The sequence below is a fragment of the Camelina sativa genome, unplaced genomic scaffold (genome assembly GCF_000633955.1).
Source record: "Camelina sativa cultivar DH55 unplaced genomic scaffold, Cs unpScaffold00441, whole genome shotgun sequence".
Lineage (NCBI taxonomy): Eukaryota > Viridiplantae > Streptophyta > Magnoliopsida > Brassicales > Brassicaceae > Camelina > Camelina sativa.
The window spans coordinates 6,844-25,851 of NW_010921701.1; the positions used below are offsets into that span (position 1 = coordinate 6,844).

At 36.0% G+C, this 19,008-nt stretch overlaps 6 protein-coding genes across 11 annotated transcripts; 3 read left to right on the forward strand and 3 right to left on the reverse strand.

Moving 5' to 3' along the window:
• Positions 1-433: 433 nt before the first annotated feature.
• Positions 434-1,516, reverse strand: LOC104773100 (phospho-2-dehydro-3-deoxyheptonate aldolase 2, chloroplastic-like). The gene is made up of 3 exons (XM_019242575.1): positions 1,361-1,516; positions 1,010-1,255; positions 434-908 (listed from the first exon to the last, which is right to left on the reverse strand). Exons 1-3 carry the CDS (start codon positions 1,445-1,447, stop codon positions 699-701), a joined length of 543 nt encoding a protein of 180 aa, XP_019098120.1. The 5' UTR covers positions 1,448-1,516; the 3' UTR covers positions 434-698.
• A 300-nt stretch (positions 1,517-1,816) lies between these two features.
• LOC104773057 lies at positions 1,817-4,001 on the reverse strand. Its single transcript, XM_010497605.2, has 4 exons — positions 3,577-4,001; positions 3,421-3,481; positions 2,068-2,403; positions 1,817-1,979 (listed from the first exon to the last, which is right to left on the reverse strand). Exons 2-3 carry the CDS (start codon positions 3,424-3,426, stop codon positions 2,113-2,115), a joined length of 297 nt encoding a protein of 98 aa, XP_010495907.1. The 5' UTR covers positions 3,427-3,481; positions 3,577-4,001; the 3' UTR covers positions 1,817-1,979; positions 2,068-2,112.
• A 2,216-nt stretch (positions 4,002-6,217) lies between these two features.
• Positions 6,218-10,155, reverse strand: LOC104773058 (NACHT, LRR and PYD domains-containing protein 5-like). Of its 5 annotated transcripts, none has more exons than XM_010497607.1 (16): positions 9,957-10,155; positions 9,722-9,806; positions 9,507-9,581; positions 9,294-9,413; positions 9,130-9,203; positions 8,923-9,025; positions 8,662-8,704; positions 8,368-8,430; positions 8,078-8,304; positions 7,831-7,951; positions 7,658-7,752; positions 7,467-7,580; positions 7,198-7,362; positions 6,972-7,118; positions 6,730-6,875; positions 6,218-6,634 (listed from the first exon to the last, which is right to left on the reverse strand). In XM_010497607.1, the coding sequence occupies exons 1-16, from the start codon at positions 10,030-10,032 to the stop codon at positions 6,480-6,482; spliced, it is 1,809 nt and encodes a 602-aa protein (XP_010495909.1). In that variant the 5' UTR covers positions 10,033-10,155; the 3' UTR covers positions 6,218-6,479. The 5 variants fall into 5 exon arrangements, with proteins under 5 accessions (XP_010495909.1, XP_010495908.1, XP_010495912.1 ...); XM_010497606.1 differs by having other exon boundaries at positions 9,722-9,827; XM_010497610.1 differs by lacking the exon at positions 9,957-10,155 and having other exon boundaries at positions 9,130-9,186.
• Positions 10,156-10,257: 102 nt separating this feature from the next.
• LOC104773059 (putative nuclease HARBI1) lies at positions 10,258-14,248 on the forward strand. 2 transcript variants are annotated; one of them, XM_010497611.2, is made up of 5 exons: positions 10,258-10,575; positions 10,690-11,223; positions 11,309-11,366; positions 11,739-12,060; positions 12,397-14,248. In XM_010497611.2, the coding sequence occupies exon 5, from the start codon at positions 12,823-12,825 to the stop codon at positions 14,143-14,145; it is 1,323 nt and encodes a 440-aa protein (XP_010495913.1). In that variant the 5' UTR covers positions 10,258-10,575; positions 10,690-11,223; positions 11,309-11,366; positions 11,739-12,060; positions 12,397-12,822; the 3' UTR covers positions 14,146-14,248. The 2 variants fall into 2 exon arrangements, with proteins under 2 accessions (XP_010495913.1, XP_010495914.1); XM_010497612.2 differs by lacking the exon at positions 11,739-12,060.
• A 925-nt stretch (positions 14,249-15,173) lies between these two features.
• Positions 15,174-16,790, forward strand: LOC104773060 (probable transcription factor At1g44810). The gene has a single exon (XM_010497613.2). It carries the CDS (start codon positions 15,230-15,232, stop codon positions 16,529-16,531), a length of 1,302 nt encoding a protein of 433 aa, XP_010495915.1. The 5' UTR covers positions 15,174-15,229; the 3' UTR covers positions 16,532-16,790.
• A 292-nt stretch (positions 16,791-17,082) lies between these two features.
• Positions 17,083-18,989, forward strand: LOC104773062 (tetraspanin-18-like). The gene is made up of 6 exons (XM_010497615.2): positions 17,083-17,501; positions 17,834-17,933; positions 18,067-18,147; positions 18,218-18,322; positions 18,434-18,622; positions 18,734-18,989. The coding sequence occupies exons 1-6, from the start codon at positions 17,209-17,211 to the stop codon at positions 18,776-18,778; spliced, it is 813 nt and encodes a 270-aa protein (XP_010495917.1). The 5' UTR covers positions 17,083-17,208; the 3' UTR covers positions 18,779-18,989.
• The last annotated feature ends 19 nt before the right edge of the window (positions 18,990-19,008 follow it).

Here is a 19,008-nt window from a genome sequence, read left to right on the forward strand (position 1 = left end):
GTGTTATGAAAACCTTGTATATGCTAATTAATAGTGATAAATCTTGTGGCCAACTGCTAATTAATAATTTATTTTATAGTCCAACTGAAAATTCAAAAAAAATGCAAAAGTTCAACTATGGATATGAGAGTACAACTGAATAACTATGTATAGTTATGTGTATATCAAATAATTTTTTACTAATATCATATTGTCTTTGGTTCATTTTATCACAGTGTGATGATTTTAAATAAATATTCTGTGCCAAAATCTATTTTTTATTCGTTTTCACATGATCCATATTGAAATTTATTTTAATAATTCTACTACAGTTGCACCAAGTAGTTCAAGTTATACTAAAATTTTCTACCTAAGTGATCTAGTTATACATAAGACCTCACATTCACCCTAATATTCTATTAATTACAACCAAACAAATCGACCACTCACAATATTTTACAACTTTCGTTTTTTATTTAGAACTGATTTAACAAGTCGACCACTCACAATATTTTAATGAAACAAAGCATAGCCCCAACATACAAACAACAATGTTTCACTTTGGTACATAAACTCGATTACTGAAAACTTAGCAACTTTTAGTATAGAGCCACTCTATACACACACATATCACTAACTCGGACAAAGTCTTGTCTTATCCTCTAGACTCCAATAGATGATAGGTGGTTTCCGGAACCGAGCCTTCTTTTTCGCAGACGCTATGCAATGATGAACGCAAGCTCAAGAGACTGAGAAGCGTTGAGCCTTGGGTCACAGTGAGTGTGGTAACGTGAGCTTAGGTCGTTGTAAGTGATGGTGCGTGACCCTCCGACACATTCTGTCACGTTTTGTCCCGTCATTTCTAAATGAACTCCACCAGGGAAGCTCCCTTCTTGATCATGCACGTAAAAGAATGCTCTCAATTCAGCCTGATACACACCATGCAATTCATTTTATTTAATGTCAAATACATGAATCATAGACAAAATTATATCAAAAGTCAGAAGACGAAGTAAGTAGGAAGTATTACCCTGATTGCATCGAAAGAATGAGTTTTTAGCCCACTTGGAGCCATGATTGTGTTTCCGTGCATTGGATCACTAACCCAAGTCACAATCTGACCAGCTCCACGTACTGCTCTGATCAAGTGAGGAAGCTTAACACGCATATTCTCAGCTCCCATTCTCACTATAACTGTAATCCTTCCAGGCTTGTTCTGAGGGTTTAGTATCTCTATCAGCTTAACCATTTCACTAGGGACCATTTTATCACTCACCTACATCAAAATACACCAATCACTATCTGACGATTTCTCATACAAAAATCCATTGTACTGAGGCAATTGATAATCCTAAAGAGCACAGTTATAATAATCACGAACCTTGATTCCAAGAGGGTTAGCTATTCCCCTCTGAAACTCAACATGAGCATCATCAAGTTGGCGAGTTCGTTCTCCAACCCAAACCATGTGCGCAGAACAATCATAGTAAAGCCCGGATGTTGAATCTTCTCTAGTGAGGGCTTGCTCATATGAACTAAAGCTTGGTACTACAGAAGTTCATATGAGCAAGCCCTCACTAGAGAAGATTCAACATCCGGGTTAGAGTGGGGTACATTTGAGATTTAACTTTGATTATGTGGATCTTGATATGTATCTAGATTCAACAACGGATCTTGATACCAGAACAGGATCCTGATCATCAAAAAGTGTCAGACCGGTCTACCTTTTTTTTTTTCTGAAACAACAGAGAAAACATCTCAGAAGCTGCGGCTTCAGTTTCACAAGTTATTTGTAGACTAAAATAGCTTGGTATAGAAACAGTACAAGAGATCCAACCTCAGAGGTATCTCGTGGTTGTCTACAGATGATTCTCTCGGTAAGAAAGCAAGAAGCTTTGAGACAGCCCTATTTCTTCCATCCTCTAACTTTCTATACGCGCTGCATGATGTTGAAGCTGCCGATCTTACAACAGCTTGGAACAATTCTGTAGCCAATCTTCCTATAAACAGTTCCAAGTCAGATAAAAATATGAAAGAAGAAGAGAGATTAAAGATAAAAGCTTTTCAAATGCCAAATCAAAAACTCACCGTTTGATCCTCCCAATTTATCAATAATATCCTTAGAGACTTGGATCAAATCTTCAGAGCAGCGAGGTAGATAGGAGCTACCAAACTGTAACGTTTCCTCGTTTCGATACCTAAGTACTTTACAATTCCTTGAAGATGAAAAGGCGCCGAATCAAATACCTGAGGATCTCCTCCTCCAGACTTAACATGACCCTCACTGGATTTACCAGGTGACCCGGGTTTGCCACCAGTCTTTTTCTCATCCCTAGCTTTGTTGAATATCACTGTGAAACCTTCTGCTGAGGCTGGATCATTCACATCCCATTCACCAAATTTCGGCAAGGGACGACCTTTGTCCTATTGTTCGTTCATATATAAAAACCAAATGGTCAAACCAAAAAAAAAACATCAAGAAACAAGTTCAAACTCAGAGTCAAAATGTAACCCTTGGTGCCAATTAGATGAAATGATTGTCTAAAATGAGTCTAAACTCTAAACCCCTGAAAAGAATTAACCTTTCTTCTTTGTAAGCAAAACAAGTCTTAGGTGGCCGGGAGCAAACACATAAGAGAAGAGGCTTAAGATAAACCGAAGAAAGTATCAACCGAGTAAATACGAATGAGGACTTAAACCTTTTCTCAAGTATCAAAGATAATGGTTTGTACTATTTGCCCAAACTAATCATGTTTCCATTTTTTAGCAAACAATACACACCACAAGTCAAAAAGATTACCAAAACCAAACCAGAAGCAAAAGTTCAAAAGGTTCCTATCAACTTCTATTATCCACTAAAATTAGGTGAGAAAAAAGTGATAAACCAAAGTTTGAAACTACAAGTGGATTTCAATATTGTCTCTAAATAAGCAAACAAATCCACAAGGGCAAAAAGATCTCTTCCTTGTCCATAAACAATGATGCCACACAACATTCATACACCTCTTTCACTATCAAATGAATCAAAGAACAATCTCGGAACAAAAAAAAAAGGAGACAACAACTTCTCTGTATCAATCCTTAATTCATCTCAAATCCAATATCAGAAACTCAAAAAATCAAAATCTAAGCTTTAAAATCAATCAAATTCAGAAAAAGGTTCAATAAATTAAATAAAACCCGAGATCCAGAATAAGAGATTATCATCAGATTCATCAACAAGACAATATAAGCTAATCAGAATCACAATTTTCACATCTGGATGTTTCTTTTAAATCCACATATCTAAGCTTCAGAGGAATCAACAAAACCCCTCCAATCAAAATTCTCAAAAACCATAAAAATCGAATTCAAAAACTGTTCTCAAGCAATATATATATATATATATACACACACCAATCATAGGAAAAAACATAAAAAAGAGGAGATTTGAGAACGTACCGACATGACGTCTGCAGAAAGGAGAAAGATTTATCCCAAGAAAAATGGAGAAATATTGTGGCTTTAAGAAGAAGAAGAAAGAAGAGAATCACTCACACACATATATATGTAGTAGAAACAATGCCAAAATCCAGAATTTCAATCAAAATAACTAACCTGAGGTGCTTTGAAGCACATTAGAGATAACGCTGCGTCCATAACCTTAACCCCAGACTCCTCGCCGCCTTCGTAAGGAGTACCTATAGGACCAGGGATGGTTCCGGTGAGTCGGGTGAGATTATCGGCTTTCGGGCTGACCCGGATACCCGAAGAATCGTTGTCTCTGACTGAAATCTATCATCTTTTTTCATATCTCTCCTTCAATTGAAATATCCCAAAGAAAAGAGAGAGGAAACCCTAACAAGAAAAAAAGATTGAAACTTTTATTTGGTGGAGAAGTAAAGCTTCTTTTCTTGCATCTTTAAGGGAATTTATCCAACAGTCCATCCTTTTCTTGCAGAATCAGATTAAAGGAGGATTTGACAAAAAAATCAAACAAACATCGATTCAAAAAGAAATAAAAACGAAAATAGGGAAACAAGAGCAAGAACATGAGATCTCAAGTTTTTTTTTCGACCAAATTTAATTATAAATAGCAATACAGTAATAAAACACACAACTCATGTATAGAAGTAATTTGCAAATTTTTATGTGTTATTCTAGTAAATCTAAAATCTCAACATGTTAGTCTAGTAATAAACTACTTTTATGCAATGAGAACAAGAGAGTAAAGAACAAAAGAGAAAATAACGACCAATTTATTCTTGTGATTCTTTTTTTTGTTAATAACAAATCTTACAAAATAACACCTCTAGAGGTGTGATTCTTCCATGTCAATCTTTCAAGTACAAACGTGTTTAAAGTCTTTCAAAATCAGTGTTTTAGACTTTTTTAAAAAACCTCTTATATTTTGAATAACAGTTGATTTGATATGATTTGTATAAATTATTGATTGAATAACAAAAGATTGTGAGTGATTTTGAATGATTTTATACAAATATCATATTGAATAATACATGATTTGGTAAGTGATTTAAAAATCACAAGTTGAATAACAGAGGTTTTTTAAAAAAACCAAAAATCTTCTAGAATTCAGGTTTCAATACCCCCCTCTTAGTTACATGTCAAAGTATTATTTTCCAAAAATAATATAGATTCTAAGAGCGTACAACTAATCGGAATTTGACATGTCACTAAGTATTTTTGGAAAATAAAATAGTTTTCTATATTCCACCTAGAATTTAAAATACCAATAAGAATCTGCCATCCCACTAATTAACATTTTTGAAAAATACAATAATTTTCTATATTATTAAGAATTTTTAGGAAAAGGAAAATGTACAATGTCCTACATCGGCTACAAAAGTTTTAGACAATGGTTCAAAACCATTATAAATAATAAGATTAATATGATTACAACTACGAATGAGCAGGAAAACTTGATTTATCAAGCGTCCAAGTTTAAAAGTTTTATTCGGTTTAATCCGATATTTTATTTGAGCAAATAAAAACATTTTAAAGTTTCAAAATAATATAATTTTATATTTTTTTAAAAGTTTAAAATATCATAAATTTTGAAACTTTTTTTAAAAATTAGCTTTTAAAAAGTTTTAAAATATTATAATTGTTAATTTTTAAATAGCTTAAAATATTATTAATATTGAAACTTGATAGAATTTTTAAAATATTATAAACACTTAAACACCATATTAAGTTTAAACTTTATATTATAATTGTTTAAACTCAAAAAAATTTAAGTAACATTATTTGTTTGAAAAGTTTTAGTACATGTGAATCTAAAACCGAATATATGGGTAAACGTATTAATCAATAACTGAGGTGGCTATGTTGGTCTTCATGAATTGCACAAATCTTATGAGAAAAGAGACGATGATTTTGGTCTTGTTATGTTTAATTAGATACCAAACTACAATGTATGTTCAACATGATGTATGACTCAACTTTCACATTTTTAGGTTACACAGTCAAACATTTTGTGTTCAAACATATAATGGTAAATAATTATATTTCTTAATATCACACAAAATACTTCTATAATAGGTCACCTTGCAATTCTATAAATATATTTTTAGTAGTCACCCAATTTTTTAGGCCTAGTAACCAAAATCATATTAAGAGAGGAAAGCAAATATATATATTATGGCAAAGACAGCTTTTACACCCGTCCTCCCAATCATCTTCCTTGTTATGTTTGCTTTAGGTATACATTTATCTTCTTGTCTTTATCAATAACTTTTTTTGCGATCTACAAATTTTTACGTTATTCATTTTCATATCTCCTAAAAACCGTAGTTCCTCTTAATATTTGCCTTATGAATACATTTAGCTTTAAGGTTTACTCTAACCAATTTTCAAAAGCTTTTACATAGTGTCTCTACATGAAATGATGAAATTGAACTTCGGTTTTATTCTTTGGTATAACATCTCAAATGTTGTAGGTTTAATGGTTTTGTTATATATATAGTTGAGCAAAATATGGGATGCACTGCAAGTATAGGACCGTGCGAAATGGGTAAAAGCTGCAGTGCCAAATGCAGAGTTACATTTGGAGCTGGAGAATGTGTTTGCGTCTACCCTTGTCGGCCTCTGCCTTCACCTCAGGCCCATATGTGATTTATACTTTGATATTTTCAAACTATATATATATATATGTTGAAATTAAGTTGAAAAATCCAAATTATGCATAATTAAAATCTTAAAGAGACTATAATGTACAAGATATCTTAATAAATATATCTAGTCAATTGATTATTGTAAAACTAATTTCAAATTTTCAATATACTGCCCAACTGACAATATATAGTACAAGACATCGCTTATAAGCTGATTAAATTGTAGCAATGAAATAATGATTTTTATGCTACAGTTTAAGATGTTGCGGGAAGCTATTTCCATGTGAACAATGAACCAAAAAACCTAATGCACATACCAAACCAAAGAATAAACCGGTACCAGACAAAAGGATAAACAGGCGAAATTGACCGGTATAGAGGAATTATCTATGGGTCATCATCGTATGGAACGTGTGAAGCCAAGGATGAAGGTAAAACAAAGATGGGCTCTCCACTGTGTTGAAATTCAGAGAGTAGAGTAGAATGGTCAGCTTTGTGATTGATGCAGCTATTCCCCGTCATGTCAAGGCGTTTGAGGTCACCTAAACAAAGTCACCATACATATAGTTACATACCAAAATATCAGAGAATGGCCCAAACAATCTAACTGATCAAACCGATTCCGGAATGTTATTACCTTTTGCGGTCCTCAGGGAATCGCATAGCATGAGCAAGGATTCAGGTGGCATAAGATTGTACGATGCGTCCACTGAGATGAGTCTTGGTGCCAAGGGTATGAGCTTTGACAGGAATCTAGCAGTCTCTTGTCCTCCGCGGTTTTTGCTATAGCGGGAAACATCAAAACAAACGTGAGAACAGTGTGAAGGTAATAATGTGAATTGTATACAACATATAGAGGATATGCATTTTGCTTTGGACCTTATATTAATACTCAGCAGCTTCTTCGACCCTTTTTCAAGTTTTCTGCCTAATGCAAGAAACCCGAGAGGACCTAGTCCTATACCTGAAATATTGAGAGACTCGATGGAGACTGTGAAAGAGTTTACTATGGCCTCCGCAACCTCACTGAAGAACAAGAATATAAGTAAACAGACCAACTTCACACCGGTGTAAAGTAATAAAGAGTTTATGACTTTATGAATACCTTCCAAGGGCATTATCTGCAACAGATAGGAACTTTATAGGTTTCTCAAGCATCGAGAGGGTATCAAGAAACTCGATAACTCCACAACATGATAGCTCACAGTTTTCCAAATCCAAATCGGCTAAACGAGAATTTGGATTCTTGGTGAAGTAAGATATCAAGCTTCTGTACCACCCAAAAAACCATGTAAGAGAAATCCAAGTCTGTTAATCTTCTCCAAGATTACCCAACTCTGTTAATCTTACAAATGCAGGGACTACAGGACACACCTGATCCCACTGTCTTCAATGGGATTCCCGCTCAGGTCAAGAGATTCTAAGCCGGGCATATGAAGAAGAGCATATGCAAGATTCTCTGCATCGTATTTGTCGAGTTCGTTTCCCCTAGAAACAAATTTCTAACCGTATCACAAGATTTCTAGTCTTAAAACTGTAAGAATTGTCTCTATACGATAAGATACCTTAAGTTGAGCTTGCACAGAGACCGTAAAGACTTTCCAGATGACGGAGAACCAACAACAGACCTCCAACTAAAAGTAGAAAGCCATCCTGAAATCTATATACCGTATGCAGGTCAGCCATGAAAAGCAAGCCATATATCAGTATGAACAAAACAAACCACGGTGGTACCCACATTGTTTTCAGAGAGATCAAGGGACGAAAGGTTTGAAGAAGAATCAAGAAGTGTAGAGAAAACCATCCTCGCGATATGCCTATCGAGATTGCCATCGCAAAAATGTAAGGAATGTAATGTCCTGAAAATTAAGAAAAGATGCAGAAAAAAGTGCATAATGATATTCCAACGTTCATGAAGAGACTCTGATAGCCAAATGAGCAAATATTTCACGATGACACGCTATGGCATCAGTTCATATATGTACCTCACTGACATCAAGAATGCAATGAAGGAGGAAGGCGCAGCAAGTGGATCTATCTCAATGCTAGATGTCTTTATAGAGAAGCGTTGCATCCCAGTTGTGTGGATACCCTTTTCATGAAGAGAAGCACATATTGCATTGATGGAATTTGAAGAGAGCTTACAGTGAATAAATTCAAGCGAAGTTAACGTATCTCGGCTCTGGATCAAAAGCTTGCACAACGGCTCAACCTGGAGAATCATGGGTAATCAGCTAACTAAAACCTATGTGATTAATGAGTGAAAGTTCCTTACATGTTTCTCGGATCTGATCCAGCGTAGAACCAAACGTTGCAATTTACTTTTCCTCAGTAACTCCTACAGTAACAAAGCCTAAAGATTATTTCTGTCTTCACTCTAGAGGTTGAATGATTGATTCATTTACAAAGATATAAATTTAAAGTTCAAAGAGAAAGGTAAAGATCGAAAGCAACACAAAGTAGCACCGCGATCAATGATGATACTAAAACAGAAGAGATAAAACAAAGATGATTCCATTTACAAGCACAGAAACACTTAAAAACGTCAGAGCATAGATTAATTACTTACAGAAATTTCAGTAACGCAGAGCACATTGAGAAGCCTCAGACACCTGCAGCAGGGTAAGAATGGACGCAAAGAAGCATAAGTATGATAGAGTGCTAAATCAGTCAAAACCAGATATCCCACTCACAAACCAGTCATGAGCAATATAAAAAAACTAGGCAAGCTGAAGTGTAGTACAGTGTGTGTGTCTGTAAATACAAGGAACGTGCGAGGCTTTGGAACGAATAATAATAATAATCAGAAAAACATGAAAAGTTACCCAACCTAAGATACGGTCCAAAAGTCCGGAAATGAAAAGATAGTTCTTTGCAGACACATTTTGGACAAGTCATGTGGTCGTCATGGCAAATGTATCTCAATATGTTATCTGCAACGACAGAAAAAAAAATACAACAAAACTGAATAGCAGTATTTCTTATACAAAAATGGACAATTCCATCCAAAGAACTTGAGAGAAAAAGAGGTACCTACCTGATACATTAATAGAACAAATCCGACCACTAAATGTGGGACGTAGAGCTACCTCAGCTGCTTCATCAACACAACTGTTACTCGGACGATTAACGTAAAACTCAACAAAGGAAGTGAAACCAAAAAAAACAACAAATCATCGAACAAACAACAAATTGGCATACTTTTGGAGATGCTTCTCCCAGTAAAGGTGCTGCCAATCAGCTGGTGATTCGACATGGTCAATGAACTCAGGCCAACGCAGCTCAAACAACACCTTCCAAGAGTTACCAAGTACATCGTTTCTGCAGATGTAATATACATCTTTCTCAGTCTGTCTTCGAAATTAATCAAAAAAAAAGTTTAAAAAAAAATCAAAAAGGAAGAAATAAGAAAACCTTGCACGTTTTCTCCCATTATTAATCAAGCAATCATCTCCAGATTCATAACTATCCAAGCAGCAATTGAACGGCCTACACCAATTCTCCAGAAAATTTTTAAAAAAAAATGTAAATCAGATTATGGATAGTATCATCTTCATCCAATTCCTAAACCCTAAGGCAAAGCTAATAATAATCTCAAAATTAAACCAAAGTCTTTGAAAATTACTGACATGTGGGTTTGAAAATTATGCAAGGCAAGTGCAGGCAAGTGAGCGACAACACCTTCAAGCAACTCCGATGGAAGCTCGTATAAATCTGGAATTGGAGGATTATCGCCTTGCAGGAATTAGACCCCAAACCAAAAAAAAACCCAAACTCAAAAATTAATATATTTTGAAAATAATCAGATTGGCGCAAGAGCTGAATATAAACTGAGATCTTTAATTTGTGGAATGTGCAAATTACTTTGTAAGAGCTGAAGCTTGAGGGATTTGATGCAGAGAGACGCAAGAGATGGAGCTTTCGTACGAGGAGTCATCATCCTCCTCCTCTCGTCTCTACCAAAGACGAAAAAACAATAGAGTCCGAGTGTGTGTGACAAGTGAGAATCATCGCTCTAAGAGTATCTTTATCGGGGGTTGTTAGGTAGAGTTCTTAGTTATAATGTGATTAAAATTAAATCAAAATTGGTGAATAGGCTAAGAAAGACTTCTTAACTAAGAGGTTTAAGAGTCCTTTGAAGTCATCGACGTGGTCAAAACTGGTTGGGTAAAACATTTTAGAAAAAAAGAAAACTTGTTTTTTTTTCTCCTCTTCATTCTCTCTCGCGAAGAGTTACATGCAAACAGAGGAGAACGATTTGAATTTTTGGTGACCTCCGATGACAGTGACTCAAGCGTCTCTGGGTCAGTTAATCGGCGACGGTGACTGTCCTATCCAGCGACGGTGGATCTCAAGCGGAGTTTATAGTTGCAATTATGGATCTTTGGGTCAGTTAATCGGCGGATCTCTGGGTCAGTTAATCGGCGACGGTGACTGTCCTATTCACCAAATTGAAGATTATCCGACTGTTTTCTTCTCTCCGGTGAGTTTCTTCTTCACCGATTCGATTCAATCTCACTGACTAACCGTGGTTTTATTGATTAAAGACTATTGATTGTTATTGATTGTATTGATGGTGAATTTCACTGGATTACAGGTTGGAAAATCTGGTGGAGATAAGTGATATGTTTGTGGTTGTTTTAGGAGGAAGGTCCAAAGGAGATGAGGAATCTGACAAGGTAATTTTTGTCTTGTTCAAGGATCTTTGTTGAAAACCAAAGCTTTTCAATTACATATTCACTATGTTATTAGGATTACGTATGGATTTGATTTTGAGTGTGAGATTGAATTTTGAGGTTTGCCTTGTTCATGAGCTTTGAATACACTCACAATCTAAACTCTAAACAAACACCCGAGGAGCTTGTTCCCGATTGATTCTTAGAGGCACATGTGAAATAGATAGAGTTTTCGTAAAAAGAAAAAGTAAAAAAACATGTCATAGTGATATCTCTATGGTTCGATATCTCTCTTACTTGTCTTCTCTCTCGAATGCCTTCCATGTTCGTTTCCGAGGAGCTTGTTCCTGATTGAGAGACTCCTCTGTTCATCAAGCTCCTGACTTGAGAGGCTTAAGTAGCTTCGCTCTCTCTTTTGAGATCCTCAGAAGTGTCGACTCTTAAGTTGCATCCAGGTTTGTACCCATGAGACTGATTGATAATTAAACGAGAGTTGGGTTATCTTGTCTTTTAATCTTATTTCGTTTTGTCACGGTTTAGGGAACAACACAATCATCTCTAGCTACACGGTTTTTAATCCTTTGCAGCAGAACCAAAGGTACGTCTTTTTAAACTCTATGAAGTTGCTCATCTTCACATGCTTTCTCTATCTTTCTAGTTATGTCAAGGTTTTTGCTTTATAATAAATGCATATAGTTGGGCATATGAACCACACCTTGTCCACTTCAAGCTCTCCCCACACCTTTACCGTTTCACATTGCATAGTTATTGTGGCTCTCTAAACTTTGAATTGTATTTGTGAGAAAGCTTTGATATATGTAGATAATTTTTATTGATTGCATTGTGTTTGGTGGGTAGAATAAATGCTTGTTAGGTGTTGATTAGGAATGTCTACATCATACTTATGGTCTTTGAGTTCAATGCTTAGTGTTATGGTCTTTGAGTTCAATGTTTGGTTGTGTTATGTTAGGTAAATGTGTACTTTGACATTGATTGCTAATAACAACAACCACCAAAACGTGACAAGAATGCTTGTTGGAGTTAGAGGCGATAACAACAACCATTAAGGCTTCAAAGGCAAAAAAAAAGAACGTGAAGAAAACAGCCACTGATGATGAAGATAGCAAGTATCTGTTGGAGTTAGAGGCGATATTGGAGCTAAAGCAAAAAAATTTTGCTTTGACAGAGAAGATTAGCAATCGTAACCTCCTTGAAATGATACTTGCAAAAACAGAGCCACTAACTGATCATGATATAGCTTTAAAGAACAAGCTAATTGATGACATTTTCATGTAATCGGTTTCTGTTCTTCATGTTTTAATGTCATATTTTTCTGTTGTTGAAGTTTTAGTGTGATGTTTAATCTATTTATGTTCTTGACTTTTTATTGTAATCGGTTTCTGTTGTTGAAGTTTTAATGTGTTTAATCTGTTTATGTTCTTGCCTTTTTATTGTAATCGGTTTCTGTTGTTGAAGTTTTAATGTGATGTTTAATCTGTTTGTGTTCTTGAATTTTTATTGTAATCAGTTTCTGTTGTGTCATATTATGTTTTTGTGCTTTTGATTACCAACCTTTATGTGTTCTTTCGATGTTAAACTGATGGATGTGTTGTTGTGGCTTGTGACAGATAGAGACAAGTATGCCCGTGGATCGAAGAGACAACTAAACACAGGTTTATGACAAGAATGCTTGGTGAATTGTTGCTCGTGACTTCAAGGACCCATTTTTACTCTTGTTTTTTATGCCGACTTCTTTGTAATTGTTTGCCTCGTGAATTCTTTGTAATTGTTTGCCTCGTGACTTCTTTGTACTTGTTGCTCGTGACTGCTTTGTTATTTTTTGTTAATGTAGTTGACTTGTGCCACTCTATATAAGATCGTCATATATTACTTCCACAACTCCCACAACTCTTATCTCTTCTCTTCCTACTACAATTCAAATAAGTTAATACTTCTTCTACTACAACTTCATTGCTCATCTTTTTCTTTTACCACTCCACAACTCCATATCTTCTTCTTTATTTTGATCTTCGTCATTTTGCCTCGTGAAATAAATGGCATCTTCTTCTAGTAATAATTTTGAAAATTTGGACAAAGTGCTTGATGATCGATTTGAGCAAGTGTATGATCAAGCGTTCGATCATATTAGTGCTGCTCATGCTGATCGCCAACAAGCAAGAAAGCCAAGGAAAAAAAGAGTCCATATTGAAAGAAATCGTGAAGATGGACATATCCGCTTGTGGAACGATTATTTTAGTGAAGATGCAACATACCCTCCTCATCTTTTTCGTCGTCGCTTTAGAATGAACAAGGCGTTGTTCATGCGTATTACTGATCGACTCTCTAATGAAATTCTATTCTTTCAACAAAGAAGAGATGCTACCGGAAGGTTCGGTCTCTCTGCAATACAGAAGTGTACAGCAGCAATTCGTATGATGGCATATGGTCGTGCAGCTGATGCGTTTGATGAATACCTCCGGATTTCTGAAACCACTACGATGCAATGCTTGGTCAATTTTGTTGAAGGAGTTATAAATTTATTTGGAGATGAGTATCTAAGGAGACCCACACCAGAGGACCTTCAACGTTTACTCGATATTGGAGAGCTACGAGGATTTCCCGGGATGATAGGAAGCATCGATTGTATGCATTGGGAGTGGAAGAATTGCCCGACCGCATGGAAAGGTCAATACACACGTGGATCCGGAAAGCCAACCATCGTTTTAGAGGCTGTAGCGTCACATGATCTGTGGATATGGCACGCATTTTTTGGACTTCCAGGTACGTTAAACGATATCAATGTTCTTGATCGCTCTCCGGTTTTTGATGATATATTACAAGGTCATGCTCCAAAAGTTAATTACCTTGTCAACGGCCGCGAGTATCATTTGGCTTACTATCTCACCGATGGTATTTATCCAAAATGGGCTACTTTTATCCAATCTATTCGGATTCCACAAGATCCAAAGGCATCCTTGTTTGCTACATATCAAGAAGCTGTCCGTAAAGATGTCGAGCGTGCTTTTGGAGTCTTGCAATCTCGCTTCGCTATAGTCAAAAATCCGGCTCTTGTCCATGATAAGGAAACAATTGGAAAGATAATGAGAGCGTGTATCATACTTCACAACATGATAGTAGAAGACGAACGAGATGGGTATAGACAGTTGGATCCAACAGAATTCGCACAAGTAGAAGCACACAGAACTTCACATGTGGACTCTACATTTTCAACTGATAGACCTTCAAATGTCAACAATTTGATGACCATTCTCAGCAAGCGGAAGGAAGTTCGTAGTCAGGAAAAACATCAACAATTGAAGGATGATTTGGTTGAGAATATCTGGCAAAAATTTGCCACAAATCAATATTACAACTAAACTTTTTCCCCATATGTAATTTCTACTTCTATTTTAATATGTTTTTGTGTTTTGTATGTTTAAAAGTTTATGAAATGCAATAATAATATTTTCATTGTTTAAACATTTAAACATTAATTTTTTTTTTCAAAACTAAGAACCTCATTTCTAAGAGCTTACCATTGGAGGAGTACAATTTTAATTAACAAACAAAAGTTCTTAACGTATAAAAATATACTTTTTAATACTAAAAATTTTAAGAACCCCAAAATTATTGGTAGATGCTCTAAGCAACCCAAATCTTCCCGCTGCTCGAATAAATTAATGGGCCGAATAGTATGGCCCAATTAGCAAACCCTATGTATTTTACGCTATATGATTAAAGAAACCCTTCAGTTTCTTCTTTTTCATATTTTTCGTTTCCGCACACTAGGGCTGGGCAAAATAACCGATAACCAAATAACCGACCGAAACCGAACCGAAAAAAACCAAACCGAACCGAACCGAAATTCTTCAAATACCCGAATGGTTAGTAAAAATCTATATCCAAACTAACCGAAACCGAACCGAACCGAACCGACAATTAAATGGTTAACCGAAATATCCGAAAACCTAGAAGATATCAAATATTATATACTTAATATTATGCAAAACTATAAAATAAACTTAAAATATAAATTATTTCTAGATTCAAAACAATTAAATATTTTAAATAATCAATATATGTAAATGTTATTATTTTGAATTTACAAAGTTAAATACTATTTTGTAAAATTGAATCCATATTTTTCCCTTTTTTGTATTTTTGTTATTGTATATTTGGTTAATTTTGGTTATATTCGGTTAGTTTTGGTTATATTTGGTTTATTTGGTTAATGTTAATATAATTTATGTTAGTTATGGTTATTTATTTAAATAACCAAACCGAAACCGAACCGAAAGAAACCGAACCGAACCGAACCGAAATTTCAAAAATATCCAAATGGTTACTATATTACTATATCCAAAATAACCGAAACCGAATACAACCGAACCGAAACCGAATGGTTAACCGAATGCCCAGGCCTACCGCACACAAAGAAAAAGAAAAAGCAAAAAGTTTCCGATGGCCACGAAGAAGGTTCTCAACTTTTTGGAAGATCCACCATCAGCTTCTTCTTCAAGCGATGAAGAAGAGGTTGAGAGCTCATCATCTGGGGAAGAAGAAGATGAAGAAGAACAACAACAGCTCTCCATTTCCGACGAACACAAAGATCCCTCCCCTAAACCCCTAAAGACTCCTTCCACCACCGCCGCCGCCGCTGCTGCTCAAAGTTCCGGATCTGCGAAGAAGCGAGCGAGTGAAGAAGAGAACGAGGAACATGCAAAGCGAGCCAAGACGCTTTCTCAGAAGTCTCCTTTTGCGAGAATATGGAGTGAAGAAGATGAGATATCTCTCTTACAAGGGATGATTGATTTCAAAGCTGAGAAAGGTACAAGTCCGTATGATGATATGAATGGGTTTTTCCTTGGAGCCAAAGATTCTATAAGCTTTGATGCTAGTAAAACCCAATTTGTTGAGAAGATTAGGTCTTTGAAGAACAAGTACTTTAAGGGTAAAGACTCTAGGTCTTTTTTGAAACCCCATGATAAGAAATGTTTCAAATTGGCTAGTTGTATTTGGGGATCTGATGATGGTGTGGCTCTTCTTGATTCTGCTCCTGTTGTTACTGTCGCTGTGATATCATCAAACAAGGTTGATAAGAAGAAGAAGCTGGAGTTTGGAGATGAAGAGATGCAAGTGTTGGGATCTGATGATGGGATGGCTCTTCTTGATTCTGCTCCTCCTGTTAAGTCTCCTCCTGTGGCTGTGACTCCTGCTGTTAAGTCTCCCCCTGTTGCTGTGATATCAAACAAGGTTGATAAGAAGAAGAAGAAGAAGAAGCTGGAGGTTGAAGATGAAGAGATGAAAGTGTTGGGATCTGATGATGGGATGGTTCTTCTTGATTCTACTCCTGCTGTTACTGTCGCTGTGATATCAAACAAGGTTGATAAGAAGAATAAGAAGAAGAAGAAGAAGAAGCTGGAGGTTGAAGATGAAGAGATGTTGGGATCTGATGGGGTTGAATCTGCTGAGGTTGTTAAGGCTAAGGTTGATATGGTTGAAGAAGATAAGGAAGTGGTAATTCTTGATGGAGATTCTGAGTCATCAGATTTGTTTGACAAGTCTTTTGTGGTTCCCTTAATTGTGAGTCTCGCTGGTGTGAATGAGTGTTCTCTGAAGCAGAAATGGAGCAAGATGCCAGTGGAGACCAAGAAGAGAATTGAGGACAAGCTGAAGTTGGTGGAGGCCAAGGAATTTGAACTGCTCTTGCTGAAGTCTGACATTGTGAAGGAAGTGGCCTCTGTTTTTACCCAAGCCATCTAAGAAGACATGCAATTAGACGGATGTATCCGTGGATTTAGTAGGAGATGCAATGCCTCTTTTGGTATCTAATCTATCTTAGGATTTATCTTTTCTTTTTGGTTATTAACCGTGGGGATTTCGAAATGGACATGCAATGCCTTCGTCCTCTTTTGTTATATATCTTAGGATTTATCTACGTTTCTGGTATTTTCTTTTTGTCTTCTGGATTCTTATGTTCAGAATTATGAATTATGAAGAAGAAACGTTAGTTGTTTAAATAGCCTTGTCTTTGGTCAATTGTTGCAATGAGCAGAGACTATATAAGCTTTGCAAAACAAAACCAAACAAAAACATGTAATAATCATCACACTGCAGCTAAAGCACAAGTTTAGAGGAGTCTAAACAAAATATCCAATTTTTTTTTAAAAAAACACTCCAATATGAGTATCAGATAAGAGCTAATTAAATCACAAAAAAAATTGAATCACAACAATAATATCCAAGCTTGATGTTAAAAGAAAAAAAATAATATCTAAGCGATGACTTCATATATTTTTAATAAGAAAACAAAAACAACAACAGAACAGAGGTGACACCTTTACAGGATAAAGACCACCATTGAAAAAAGTTTTCTCCGACTCTTCTTCTCTCTTTTATCCTCCGAACAAAAATTCAAACCTTGAGAGAAAAAAGAAAACATGAGGCGTAATTGCTGCCATGTTTCGTTTGCTACTAGTCTCAAGATCCTCAATTTTGTTCAAGCTTTCATCGGTGTTTCCATCATTATATACTCTATATGGATGCTCCATGAATACAACCGTCACCTACCCGTGGACCCGCCTCCGGCAGCTTCATCGAGCTCCGGGATTGAGATTCCTAAGGTTTCTGAACCCTTGAAGAATCCTATTGACTACATGGCTAGTATCGTTCTCGGGTCTAGTGGTGGTGATCATGGCTTTAACCTACGCTCCTTGGATCTTCCTGCTCCATGGTAGTACTACTCTTGTTTTTCACTTTAGTTTCCAATTTTCGGGTTTTTTACTCTAAAAAGTTTCCAAATTTCAGGGCTTTAATTAGATTCTTGTCACTTTTAACTTTAGCATGATCTTGCTTTGAACTTGTAGTTCGTTAATATGATAGTTTTAGCTCAAGCTTGGAATTTTACTTCTTCTCTATTACTTATAATGAAGTAAATAATAAACAAAAAGGGCAAGCTTTAAATTGCTTGAAGGACAGTTTTGATGCTGAAGGAACTTTTTCTTCTTACTGTCTGTGTCTTCAGCTGATTCGGTTTCTGTCATGATTATTATGATTGTACTACAGGTTCATCTACTCTTTCATGGCGGTTGGTATTTTGGTTTGCATTGTTACCTTCATTGGATTCATAGCAGCTGAAGCTATCAATGGCTGTTGCTTGTGTTTTGTATCCTTATCCAGAGAGACCTTTACTTTGTTTATTCCTATCTCTGTTTATTAGATCGAGTTCAATTCAACTTCATTCATGAAAGTTATTGGAAATTTGGTTTGTTGCGGTTTTCTCCTTGACAGTTTTAAAGTACTCCATTCTCAAAACTCTGCTCATTCTACTAGAAGCTGCACTTGTTGCATACATAGCTATTGATCGTCACTGGGAAAAGGTGAGATTATTCTTATGCTCGAACTCTGTTTGACTTGTTTCTAACTGTTTAGAATCTGTGCTCTATATAGGATCTTCCGTATGATCCAACTGGAGAACTCAGTACTCTTAGGGCCTTCATTGAAGAAAACATCGATATCTGCAAATGGGTTGGGATTGCTGTGGTAGCGGTCCAGGTAACTCAAACCAGTCCTTTCTAACTTTGAGCATTTTCATGATGTGTATTTTCCTTGTAGAGAGTTTGAGGACAAAACATGAGTCTTTCTTTCTTGTGTTTTTTCTCTCAGCTACTATCATTGCTACTAGCCATGGTACTTAGAGCTATGGTTTCAACCCCGAAACCCGAGCTTGACGAAGAAGAAGGTTATGAGAACCCCAGGGTTAGAGCTTATGACCCACTTCTTGGTCCACAAGGAAACCAAGCGTCTGGTGGGTCAAGCAAGATTGAAAACTGGAGCTCCCGAATCAGAGAAAAGGTAAAACCGATCATTTCTTTTTTTGGCTCTTGATACTTTCACAGATCGGATAAGGCTTTGTGATTCTGTTGTTGATTAAACGATTCCTTTGTGAAATTTTTCTCTTGGCAGTATGGTTTGAACCAGAGTCAAGCGGCGGTGAACCCGAAAGGCTGATGAAGCCAAATAAACCTGTTTCTGAAACTGCATGTGTCCATATGGTCTCTCTGAAGCTTTTTTTTTCTCTATGTTTTTTCTCGAGTGTGCAAAAAACATTTGCTCAAAACGGCACCTATTGTGTTTACTCAATAGCATAACATCTTCATTTGTGTGTTTGCTTGTACAAACAAAATCCTATGAAACAGGTTAAAAATTAGCATTTCCACTATGAGGTTTTTACCATTGTT